The sequence below is a fragment of the Clytia hemisphaerica genome, unplaced genomic scaffold (genome assembly GCF_902728285.1).
Source record: "Clytia hemisphaerica strain Z4C2 unplaced genomic scaffold, Clytia hemisphaerica genome assembly, whole genome shotgun sequence".
Lineage (NCBI taxonomy): Eukaryota > Metazoa > Cnidaria > Hydrozoa > Leptothecata > Clytiidae > Clytia > Clytia hemisphaerica.
Genome location: NW_027104054.1, coordinates 227,704 through 240,882, shown reverse-complemented (window position 1 = coordinate 240,882; position 13,179 = coordinate 227,704). Strand labels below are relative to the sequence as shown.

Sequence of the window (13,179 nt, the reverse complement as noted above, 5' to 3'; positions counted from 1 at the left end):
ACAAAAGTTTGTAGCACTTCCAATACACACGACATTGTGTCAGTGTCGTGTAGTAGTCTCTGGTAGTCCAACAACCATATATTTTTGATAAAGAACCTTTGACTTGTGAGTCCTGGAAAATTAAAACGTTTTATGTGTTTGAATGTCAGTAAATAATTGTTAGCTACTGTACCTGGGTTATCCCTTTGATTACCACCTGCAAACCTAGGAAAAAGAAAGCTGAAATGAAAAAAAAACTCACAGTCCATAGTGTTTGCAATCTGAATACTCCATTCCTAAAATTGAATGAGTTATGAATAGGAAAAGATAACAAGTCATCAAGTTCTGATAACTGATGTTACAAGATTTTCCATCTTCTCTTGCCTCTCAAATCAAAACAAAAAACAATCAAAAATGAGCCAAAGAATTTTGCATGCAGAGAACCATGAAGAAAAGCCACATATACACAAAGAAGAGACTCATCAATAAGAAACAAAAACAAAACAAAACCTTTTCAAATAAAAATTTCCACTAGAAGTCAGCCATTATTTTTTCCAATCACTCCCTCCTCAAAAATCAAAACAACACGATCTGCGACTTTGACGGAAGTTTTTATTTCTCATTTCACGAATTTCTCAAAGTTCATTCATTTCTACAACGCCGAAATCTGGCGTTGTAAGATTGGGGCTTCAGCTTAGCCGTTTTTTCCTTCCTGGGGTTTCGCTCCAGTCGGGCTTTCAGCCCTCGCCGCCGACAAAATTTCTTCCTACGCTTACCTAACTCCTACGCTCACTTTTCCCGCGTGATACCGTTCCAGCCCGACTGGCGTGCCAGTCTATACACGCAGTTGAAATCTGAATTTTAGCGTTGAAAAATGTTTATAAAATATATAGCAAACTTTGAAAAAAATTGAGAATGACTCTTTTCTGAATTACGAGTAATGTTCAAGCTCTATTAATCCTTTTACCTAAGTAATTCGAAGATTCGGATTTTTTAAACCGATTTTGAAATACAGGCGGCAACGAAGTTCACTTCAGAGACACAAAAGAAGATAGACTTCCAGTCGTTTATGGTTAAGGGGGGGGGGGGTCTTCCTACTTCATAAAATTATGTACAGAAATTTCAAGGTTATATCGTTTTAACTTTTCATTCATAGGGTTCGCTATGTACCACAATCAAAAGAAGAGGAGACGAACAATATAAAACAACAGGCTGAAGTAACAGAGTCCTTACCTAATAAAAGAGCAAGTTTCCAAAGTAAAGGAAGAGAGGAATCTTTAGACAGGTAAAGATAACAGTTTTTCAGTAAAACTTCCCGCGATCTTTTATTTAACTTTTTTTCCAAAATGGAGAATTAAAGTCTATGACTTTAAAAGCATCTATTTTTAAAGATTTCAAAAATGTTTTACCTCGACTTCGGAAAAACAACAAAAAGGTTTTACAGATTTTGCTCAGGATGACGGGAGGAATCTGCAGGTTGAAAGATCTCAAATCATTTGATTTATGATATTCATGATGTAATGTTTTCTACGGAAAGACTTCGGTTTTTGCCAGTAGTGGCAAATTTTATACAGCTTTTGTCTAGTTTAAATTTGTCACTACTGGCTGAAACCGGGGTATTTCCGTAGAAAACATAACGTCATGAATATCATAAATTAGCCGAATTTTGGGTGACCGAAATCGTAAATATAATCATAATGAATAATCTATTCTTTTTTATATTCAGTGATGACGAGTTTGAACCTTTGAATGTAGAAAACGGAAAAGAAATTGACGAAAACATTCAAAGTGTGAACGGGGTCCAACCACCGCTCTATTTGAGGGACTGTATTTCAGGTTTGTTCAATGTGTCTCTTCGATAAATCAACGTCCTATCGTAGTAGAATTCTGTTGAATTTTATCATCCCATTAACCAGTTGTACCTGCTCGAGGTTACAGTCTGTTCCTCTAAAGAATCCTGCATTGTAACATACAAGCGTAATTTGTCGTTCTTTAAACCATTAGTTAATTCCCGTGATAAACAAAGAGGAATGAATACGTGGGTGGTACAGTCACTTTCGGTCGGGGTTGTGGATGGCGACATTTTGTCGTTCTTTATGAAATTTGTCGTTCTTTATGAAATTTCTCGTTCTTTTTTGTCTATTTTTAGTAAATGCAGGATTCTTTAGATAAACCCCCTCCTAGTTTCTGAATCGCAGACCTCTATAGATGTACAATCCTGGACAGAACTGTTTGTCCACCCCCTCCCCCAATATCAATGTTGATGGTGAGTCTTGTGAACGTGCAAAAATTAAACTTCAACATTGATTTTGGGGGGAGAGGGAGGACTTGCCGGTGGAAAAGGGTGATCGACACCAGCTTTGTACTTCCCACATAGGAACCCTAGAGGTTTTTGTTCACAAACATGCCTCGGTCGAGTATGTTATGATAGTACATGAATGTTATTGTGGTGCATTTCTATCACAAAGTTTTGTCTTTCGATCAAATGATTAATGGAATTGAAATGAAATAACGGAGCCCAACCTACTGCCATATCATGAAACTTTTAAAAAGCAGGAAGGTGTATTTTCAACGCGTTTCTTTCGTAAAAATCTATTATTTTCTTCTCAATTTTTGTTCTGAACAGGTTTATTATCCAATAAAGATCCGGATCGTTTGGAGACCTGCTTGAAAGCATTAGCAAACTTGGTACGCAAAGAGCCTGGAGATTTAAACGATGTAAGATGCGATGGTTTTTCTAGTTTAGACGGCCGACTTTCTGCCCTGTCTATTATGCCCACTTTAATTCACAATTAGAATAGTCAGGGCGAAAAGTGGGTCGTCTAAACTAGAGCTAAACTTTTCCTTTCAGAGTGTACAACAGAATTGGCTGTCGAAAAATTTTTCAAATTACATTCGAGCGTAATTTTCTGCCAAAAAATCGTCAATCTAACTTTTGGTTCGATTGTATTATGTATCGATTGACTTAAGCTAATTCCAAAAAAAGATCATTATCAAAGCCGATATGGTGTTGAATGGCTTTTGAACAGCTGACGGATTTAGTTTAACCATGTTTATACTTCATTAAAATCTTGGCTACTTTTTAACAAAAAAGGAGTCGCAAGTATTATCTCATCGCAAACTGGATGGTATTTTACGGCGAAAGACCGAAGGATTTCAAAACTAACAGACATTTAAACCATGGTTCTGAGTTCGTTTCCAGCTAACCATGCTCAATTATTTAAACGTGCATTCCTGAAGGCCGGTCCCCACTTACACGCGCTGCGATCGCACTAACAAAGCTTCAACGCTATTGGTCAAAAGAAAAATGAAACAATTCCATTGGCGCGATCTGACGTAACGGTTGAAAAAAAATGAAATGTATTCAAATTTTTAAGCGCGCACTACACGGTGAGATCGCAGCGCGCATTAGTGGAGACCGGCCTTCAGTAGCGGGTCGACTGAAATAGAAAATTCTACATACTCATTAATATTCTGCTCCCCCAGTACCAAATGAATTTCTTTTTTCTCTCTCAGGTAGCCAACGAGCTGTTACGTATCCTTCTGCACTTAGAAAACGAGTACAATATCACAGACTTCCATCAAATCAAGAGTGAGAGTATTTGTCTTGTCACGTGCAAATGTCCAAACCAGGTACGAGACTTCATCACTGTGCATTAGACTTTCACTGATTCGAACTTCTATTATCTAATCTAAAATTAATCTAGTATTACGCCCAGAACTTCGGTTCTTCAAACAATTTATAGACTCTGTTGAGGAGCAGGCTCTGCTTCTCCATTCACCACAAGCGGTTATGCAAAGCTCAACAGTTAATGTTTTGAGCACTCTGGTGACAACAGCAGTCTATGCTCGCTTACCCGAGCCGCACTGATGAGTCCTGGAATGGACGAAACACGTGTCTGCGTATGATGTATTATTCTAATCTATACTCTCGGGTATTTAATAGCCGCCCCCCCCCCCGCTAATTAATTTTTCGAAATTTTTCCACCCAGGACATTCTTATTCCAACCCCCCCCCCGCTTATTAATTTTTGGGAAAATGTTTTTGAAAGTTCCCTTTTTGGTCCTAATTCAGCTGTATTAACCTCCTTTTCAAAAATTTTCCACCCAGGACATTTTTATTCCAACCCACCCGCTTATTAAGTTTTGAGATTTTTTCCAACCCCCCCACTTATTCCAACCCCCCCCCCCGGCTATTAGGTACCCGAGAGTAATTCTAACTATTTCCCAGCCTTCGTCAACAAGAAACCTTCTTTGGATACTTTCCTATATTTGAATCTCTCCTATATTCGAATATCTCCTCAATTCGAGCAAATAAAACGTCCTGTTCGAGTTCGAATTCCTGAGAATTAATTGTATATTGTTTAAGTCATTTTTTGAAAGGGAAAACTTAACGGTAAAACCTTATGTCGTTTTTTTTTTATGTCGTCACTTTTGAGCAAATGAGGTTTTTCTCTCAAATTCCTAGCGAATTTTATCTCATTTTGAGCCTTCAGCCTCCCCACTTTTACGGTCTTCCCGCCGGACCTGAAGCGTTTCTCTTTCCTTTTTCTCTGGTTTTTGGCTTTAATTGTTTGTATTTATTTTGTCGTTTTCTTTGTTAAATTATGGTCGGTGGTATAGTTTAGTTCCATAGTATCCCTGTTGGTTTGCTGGTATTAAAATTCGAAGCGCGACCCGCCAATATTTTTTAACATAAACCAAAAGCTCTTTACAAACATCTCGAATTACCTCGAAATTCCTCAAAAATAGTAGACAGACAGTGCTACACATTTTTTTGATAAGCAACCCCGATTTTTGAGGGAGGGTGGTGGTTGCTTAGCATTCTAGCTCAATTTCTAAGAAATTTGCAATTTGCTTTGACAACCCCGTTTGCTTATTAGATCAATTGCTATTGTTTGCCATACCTAGATTTTCCAAAAAGCTTTTACTTTACGAAAAAGTGAAACAATTTTGTCTAATTTCAGCACTCGAGCCTTAGCAACCTGGTCGCTTATTAAAAAAAGTGTAGTTAAACTTTAAAATAACGAGTCTTCGAGATATGGGATTGAATGTATTTTCTTCCATTTTGCAGACAAGCGTGTATTTGTGTCAACAATTCTTCGAAGAAAATATTTTTTAACATAAACCAAAAGCTCTTTACAAACATCTCGAATTACCTCGAAATTCCTCAAAAATAGTAGACAGACAGTGCTACACATTTTTTTGATAAGCAACCCCGATTTTTGAGGGAGGGTGGTGGTTGCTTAGCATTCTAGCTCAATTTCTAAGAAATTTGCAATTTGCTTTGACAACCCCGTTTGCTTATTAGATCAATTGCTATTGTTTGCCATACCTAGATTTTCCAAAAAGCTTTTACTTTACGAAAAAGTGAAACAATTTTGGCTAATTTCAGCGCTCGAGCCTTAGCAACCTGGTCGCTTATTCAAAAAAGTGTAGTTAAACTTTAAAATAAAGAGGCTTCGAGATAATAGGGGGTTGAATGTATTTTCTTCCATTTTCAGACAAGCGTGTATTTGTGTCAGCAATTCTTCGAAGAAAATTACTCAATAACTCAACGACTTGACATATTAGAGGTAGGTTGTTGTTACAAAGAGACGGTTTTCTTCCTAAACTTGATTCCAGCGTCGATTACAAGACCAGTACACTAAACCATTAACTTTAGGAAATTGCCGTTTGACATGACGTGTCTATAATTTAATAACATGAGTTTCGGCTCATCTTGTGCCAACAACGAATGTTTAAGTTTGTCTACTCAAAGTCTTATCAGAGGATCACTTTAGTTTACTCATACTATATCGGCGGATAAAACACTGTTTATTGTATCTGAGAAAAAAACAACTATAAAGTTCAGTTTCAACTAAATAATTAGTATATTAAAAGGTTGTCAATAAGTTTAGTTGAATGATTTTTTCGATTATTTAATGAAACAGCCCTATAGCTACCGGGAAAAGAGGCCTCGAGCATCACATCTCCACCTGTGGAGCCTTTTTGAGAAGGAGTGCCCAGAAGGAGTGGGTTTTGTGAAATAACGTCACTTTCAGAAATCGCTTGGAAAAAGAGCAAAAGGATATTAAGTGCGTATTTATTCGTGATGTTTGAAAAAGGTTTTCGGTAGAGAAGTACACGTTTTTAAATTCAGTTTCGAAACTCCGAAATCAAATGACGTCTCCTCTGTTTGATAAACGATTTGTGAAAGAAAACGAAATTCTTCGCAATTCCTGTTTCTTTATTGAATACGCGACTTTAGCACCTCCGGTTAAAATTAATCATAGAAAAATATAAAACGTATGCATGCCTTCGTAGCTCAGGGGTTAGAGCACTGGTCTTGTAAACCAGGGGTCGAGAGTTCAAATCTCTCCGAGGGCTTTTTTTGAAAAGAGGGGACAAAGTTATGAGTTTCTTATCAATTGATTTCATAGCTTCGAATACTTTTTCAACTAGTTTGATTCGTCACGGGTCTTTATCCTTCCATTACTTTTTCTTGTTAAAGAATGATCAGAAGCCTGCTTTAAATCTCACAATTTTGCTATAGATGAAGTAAGCGAAGGCTCTTTCTCTCCAGGTGACTGCATGCTTGTAAAGGAAATTATGGATAGGCTTTACAGTAATTTTCCTTTCTCTTGACAAGGCGATTTCAAGTTCAGTGACGATACTAGCGAAACCAGAGAGTGAAAATCCAGAAGAATATCGTGCCCATTTGCCGGCACCGAATGTGAAATTCACTAAAGGAGTCGAACCACCCGAATGGAAAGCTATCGTTGATGAAAGAATCAAAAAGAAAACAAAACGTTTCAACAGCGTAAGTGTTATAACTTTAGTAGCGTTGAGTTTTATTGTAGTATGTTGAATGTAATTAAAAGCTCCACTGAATCCAGCATCAAAACAGTGTAGATATTAAGTAGATGCGTGTACCTATTATGCTTTGCATTGTTATTGTTGTGATGATGGAGTTTTTAATCATATTCAACATGACATCGCATCGTTGGATCTATCATAAAGGTAAAGGCGAGTGTGATTAATTACGTGCGTCCCGTGCCCTCGTGCCTTCGTGTCCTCGTGGGTAGTTCGTGGGTCCTCAAAAAAGTTACGTGGGTCCTGAAAAAAGTTACGTGGGTCCTGAAAAAAATTACGTGGGTCCTGAAAAAAATTACGTGGGTCCTGTAAGAAATTACGTGGGTCCTGGAAAAAATTACGTGGGTCCTGAAAAAAATTACGTGGGTCCTGAAACAAATTACGTGGGTCCTAAAAAAAATTACGTGGGTCCTGAAAAAAATTACGTGGGTCCTGAAAAAATTACGTGGGTCCTAAAAAAAAATTACGTGGGTCCTGAAGATTTGATTTTGTGGCTCCGGAAAATGATTTCGTGGGTTCAGTAGTCACGTGTGTCCTTGTAATTGTGCGGAATCTTTTTTGGAGAATTTGTTGGGATAAATTTGAGAGTTTAATCGGATATTGTTCTCCTTAAAGCTATACTTTGAGACAACATACGATCTCGCCAAAATGAAAACACCATTTTCGAATACAAATTTCCAAAAATAATTGACATTGAATATTAAAAATTTTTATACTAGGGAAACATGGCACTATCAGACTGTCTTTGTGCAAAATTTCAAGTTGTATTTCAGTGTGATGCTTGAGATATGAGAGGATTTCTAATGCCAAACTTCAATTAAAATATTAAAAAATCCCTGCCTATTTCAGAAAGTTTTTATAATTAACACTATATCCATCACTTATAACAAAAACCTGAATACATAGTTCGGTTAAATAACCCGAAAATAAATTATTCTGCATCTGTTGACATAACAGATAAATTTAAGGGCTCTGACCATAGCGAGCCTAATCGTTTGTGTTTACAAGATTTTGTAAAAAGTTTTCGACAAATTTATACAAAGCCTCCCCCTTCGTGGCATCGAACCATCGATTTTTTGCACCTCAACTTAACCAAATTTTCTATAATAATTCTGGGATGCCAAGTATATTTTTTTCGGGACCCACGAACTACCCACGTATTTTTTTTTGGGACCCACGAACTACCCACGTCAGTTTTTTCGGGACCCACGAGGGCACGAAGGCACGAGAGCACGGGACGCACGAGGCACGAAGGCACGACCCACGAGGGCACGAGGGCACGGGACGCACGTAATTAATCACACTCGGTAAAGGTCTATCAAGCTTTACGAACCACGGAGACAGATTCATTTTTATCAGAGTTTCAAGTTTCACATGCTTTTTATAAGAACATCCAAATTTTTTGAAGCCTTCGAATGTTCTTAACTTATTTCACCATTTTGTGACCATTTTTACCTATTTTCCTAAGAGATTGGCTGTTTTAGAGTCCGCGAAGCCTTAAAATGTTCATAACTTGTTCTTAACATTTTGACCATCGAAGCCTTATGTTCTTATATAGTTTGTTCTTATAAAGAAACGTGTATTTGGTATTCAAATGATGGCATTTGTTTTTGTTGTACTTACAATAAAGTACAGTCGAAGGTCGAAAAGTTCCAATAATGACAGAGAATAATGCTTCACGATGTCGAATTTATTTCAATTCTAAGCTCCTCTATTGCTTGCATTTTTGCAGGGTAAACGACAGGAAATCGAGGCGAAAGAGAATCGGTTATCAACTGTTATTGGCTCATTCTTTTATCCGCTTATTCAGCATTTTGGAACGTAAGTTATTGTATCTTTTCTTCATATAATTAAACAGCAGAGGTCTAGTCATTTTGGACAGCAAAGGTCTGAAATTCTTCGCAAATTCACTCGAAATGGGCCTTTCAGCTCTTTCAGTCCCTCCGTGTTGAAAATGTTCCTCGCTGCCCAATAATGGCGAACAAAAATTTACTGCAATACCCCGTACATTTTTTAGCTCTTAAGCTTGGGGCTTAATCAATTTCTGTTACTGATTTCAAATATTCTATATTTCAAGGTTAAATCAGTCAAGTAAACTTTTATCAACAGAACCGATGCTTCTGGGAAAATATATTTACACCTTAGCCTTGATCCTTCAAGCAGCATATGGACTCCCAGTAAGTTATTTGCAATTAAATATCGTAGAAAATCGTAACAAATGTAAAATTATAAAGAGGAAAACAGAATAGAGCTATGAAGTGACAATAAAAATAAAAATAGTCTGCTGAAAAGTTGAATTTTTAAAGTTTTTTGTGAACTTGACTTATACTTCTCCCGAATAAAAGGCTCTAGTCCACATTTGCATGTTTTTCTTTTTCTCGGGTGTGAAAAAAAAATTTAAAAAAAAAACTGCGTTATAAAGTGTTATAATAGGCGCCGTAAGGGCCGTAATTAAATTAGTGGCCAGACTAAGAATGGAAAAAAATGTCCGGTTCGGCGTAATAGGGATCGGTGTAAAAGCGTCTGTGGGTACCAAGATATTGATTTAATATGAAGTGCACATAAAATTGTTTCGTTTTTTCATCGCAGGAAGTTACAGCAATGTCAAGAACTTTGTTGGAAATGATATGGGGTGTGCGGTTTCACAGCGAAAGGTATCTATTGTTTTTGATTTCCATCTACACTTTTGCGAACGTCTTAACATATTTTTGCTCGCAAAATGTTTGTTCGCCTAGAGTAGTGTTTATCAGGTACCGAATAATCGGAGCCTCCTCCTGTTTTTTTTTAGGAACCCCTCCGTTTATTTATTCTCGAAAATATTTTCAGCTCCCAAATGTTAACTTGCTGTAAATAAACTGCCTGGTTGTAGTATATAATTACCATATTTTGAGAGGTTTTTAGAGGTGCAATTTCAAACGCCCCCGGTAATAAGCAAGGCCCCCCTCGTTTGATATTTTTTTAGATGATTTTGTACCCCCTTTTATTCTGACCTAGCCCTACTATTCGTGACCATAGAGTAAGACGTTCTAATAAAAAAAACCTGTACTCACTCACTCACTCCGTTTCTGTAGTTAAACTAATGAAAGAACCTTCATTTTTTTCTTAGCTTCGTTCGCCAAGCATTGATATTTGCAACCAGTAAAGTCGTTTTCAATGTTCCATCCTTCGCTTTGATGAGTGAAATACAAAGTGAAATAATGGAAGCACAAAGTTGGCTGCATGGTAAAGTAACATTTTGAAAAATAGATAATTGATAACCAAGAAGTTTCATGTTTAAATATTTATTTTGAAATAACTGCTTAGGAAACAGTAAGGTGGATGATCCAAACTCACCTCACCGACCTGACACTGTAAAATATTTTTTAGTGTGTACAATTTAATTGAAGAATTCAAATTGATTTGTTGTTTTGCTGACCAAGCAACTCAGAAAATAATTGTAATAATGGTCGGTCGGCTGGCAGAAAACCATCCTAAAAAAAAATTCCGACGAAAAGAGGGCAAAGGAAATTTGAGCTAGACACAAAAAAGATTCCGACAAAAAGAGGGCAGGGTAAATCATTCAAAAAGAAAGAAATTTGATAAAAAAATCAGAGGCTTTGAACAGTCGGAACTATAAGTCTAAACCACTGAAATAAGTCTATTTTTCTTTGGATTTTATTGATTTTTGTTTACTTTGAAAAAAAGGCAAGTGTTGTCAATGACATGGTTCATAAAATAGCCTCATATTATTGTTTTCCTTCATTAGGTATCGTTGAGAGAGACCCCGATATGGAATGCCGAAAATTAGCTGCTTCTACACTGATGCTGCTTGAGAAGACACTACAAAAGGTATACTAAATCTCCCATTACTGGCTTAAATCTCTTGGGTAAATGGAGTCAAACCAGCTAACTTGTATAGAGTCTACCCTGGCTAAACTTTGCATTTCACCTAATAGTGATATTTTTTTTCGAAGTGTTTGCAGTGGCCTTTGAGTGCCCCTTTGAACATAGAAGAATGATAGCTTGAGTATACACCGCTGAAAGTACTTAAAAAGGACGTCATACATGAACGATCCTTAACCTATATCAGAGTCAAAATTGTGACAAAATGTCAAAATGACAGGTATTTTTATTTTGTCTTTTTATGCCTTGTTTCTTGCTGCTAAGAAATTCTTTTATTGTACAAACTGTCCAAATAAAAAGGCGCATAACTGAAAGTTAAACTTCCATCAGACGAGTTCAATGTTTTTGTCAAACCAGTGTAATTCTTTCACTTTCAGGAGTTACTTGGACATGGCTGAAACGTTCATCAATACCAACATCTAGATCCAGAAGATGAGAAGAACACTCTTTTCGTCGTATTAAAATCCCCCATATTGTAGGAGAAACTCGGCCAATCAAGAGGTCAAATGTTAGTCATCTACAGTCAGGGAAATCCCTCAATTGCGGTATACTGCAATTGCGGTAGTTTTAATTCGTGGTTAGCCTACAAAGACTTATAATGGCTACATATAGTGCTGGTCGACAAAGATAAACAAACATCGACTTTAAAAAATCGTACGAGAAGAAAGCTTTTCTTTATTAAAAGAATCTGATCTACGGAAAAAATATTTTGTCTGTGCGTTAAAAAGATCAATTATGTACAAAAATTGCCTGCTTTCTCCTTGAATCTTGAATTCTGTTTCTTGAATATACTGCAATTGCGGTATATGAAAAATGTAAATGTGACGTTTATACCGCAATTGAGGGATTTCCCTGACTGATCTAAAGGCCATGAAGCGATCAGCCGGATGCAACGTTTCCTAAGTGTTTGCTATCTCATGGGCAGATAGAACTAATCAACGTTTGAAAGACCAACTTAAACTGGTTGGACAAAATGTTACATGGTGTTGCCATTTGTAAACCAGATGAGCTCATTTCCTATTGGGCATTCTTTGATCGACTAATCTTTAGAAGATCGTCCTTTGTTTGGCTATTCCAAGCTCGTTTAATTTTGTCCCGTGGAACGAAAATTGAGACTATGGGACACGCAATGTTATGTATGTTGCATCATAACATATAAAAGGTGATTTCTATACAAGATATTTTCATCAAACTGTAAATATCCTCAAAAAGTTTGGCATCAAATAATGCATTTGTCATTTCAATATACAAAATTATTTTGAATCAGTTTTGAGTAGAACTATGCTGGTACTTAAGCACTTTCTTCGAAATAAATTTGACTTTGGCTTGTTTTTCTTGTAAAGTATTTTTGATTTATTTCCTTGTAAAATTTCAATTTTATGTTGGTTAGAAACTGGCCTAAAATATAATTATCCTAGGAATAAGTCACTACGCTGAAAAATAATGAAAAGACTAGAAAAATTTTAAAGTTGGTTAGGCTAGTGTCACATAATTGATGAAGATACACCTTTTTTCATTTTCATCTCCTGAAGGCATCACTAGGGGAGCCATGTAAGGACCATGACCTCATACATATGGTAGTAGACAAGATTTTACCAGACCTAATTTAAAATGGTTTTTCTTCACTTTTTTCTTCTTGGGATCTATGTTATACAACATTCATTTAGATTAGATATTCTTCACTTTCATGCTTGCTTTGCATTTCCCTTTTGAAATTTTGTGTATAATGTGTCCCCCCTGAGGTATTATTGAGGTTGTTTATTGTTTTATTTCAAAGAATTTTAGTTTAAGTTTTTAGGTTTTTTAGTTTAGTTTTTAGTTTAGTTTTTTGTTCTACTACCTTAATAGTATTAAATTTCGCGGTCTACAAAATTTCGCAGGTACTTAATTTCGCTCTTTTCAAGCTAAAATTTCGCGAAAATTAATTCCGTTTAAAATTTTCAAAAATACAAAATCGCAAAATTTAATATACGCAAAAAAATTTCAAAATGGGCCGAAAATCAAAAATACTTATTTGTTACACTTAGTTACTATTTTTGTCGCTAGTTTTGTTACTATTTTTGGTATGTTTACACCCAATACGTTGTGTTTCAAGCGAAATCAGTCATTTTCTTGCTTTATTCCCACTTTTTGAAAATGACCAATTTAGTGAATCGCGAAATTTAATACCTGTTTTTTATTTATAAGCATATCTAGGCTCAGATATGGGGAAAATTAAGCATATGAAAAAAGTATAAGCTACTTTGTAGTATGGATATAAGCAGTATTATACTATAGTAGTATAGCAGTATATAACCGGTATTAAGTATTAGGATATAAGCATCTCTCAAGCATTCTGAGCCTGTTTTCAGATTTTCATATGCTTATAAAAAAACATGTACATGTGGAACACATTTCATCGAAAAAAATTTCCGATTACCCGCGAAATTTGATACCAATAACTTGATATGAAGGCCAAATCATT

General features: G+C 36.1%; 1 protein-coding gene and 1 non-coding gene across 3 annotated transcripts in view; both read left to right on the top strand.

Annotated features, from left to right (window-relative positions):
• The window catches only part of LOC136811992 (telomere length regulation protein TEL2 homolog), a 62,341-nt gene extending 50,284 nt beyond the window's left edge, over positions 1-12,057 (top strand). For both annotated transcript variants that reach the window (XM_067068596.1, XM_067068597.1), the window contains exons 12-23: positions 1,136-1,264; positions 1,706-1,815; positions 2,606-2,697; positions 3,496-3,612; positions 5,483-5,554; positions 6,610-6,780; positions 8,566-8,654; positions 8,911-9,010; positions 9,423-9,487; positions 9,940-10,055; positions 10,579-10,661; positions 11,093-12,057. In XM_067068596.1, the coding sequence (XP_066924697.1) occupies positions 1,136-1,264; positions 1,706-1,815; positions 2,606-2,697; positions 3,496-3,612; positions 5,483-5,554; positions 6,610-6,780; positions 8,566-8,654; positions 8,911-9,010; positions 9,423-9,487; positions 9,940-10,055; positions 10,579-10,661; positions 11,093-11,113 (1,165 nt within the window). In that variant the 3' untranslated portion in view covers positions 11,114-12,057. The remainder of the gene's footprint in view (positions 1-1,135; positions 1,265-1,705; positions 1,816-2,605; positions 2,698-3,495; positions 3,613-5,482; positions 5,555-6,609; positions 6,781-8,565; positions 8,655-8,910; positions 9,011-9,422; positions 9,488-9,939; positions 10,056-10,578; positions 10,662-11,092) is intronic.
• On the top strand, positions 6,275-6,347 carry Trnat-ugu (transfer RNA threonine (anticodon UGU)). The gene has a single exon. It is a non-coding gene; the product is annotated as a tRNA-Thr (tRNA).
• Positions 12,058-13,179: the final 1,122 nt, after the last annotated feature.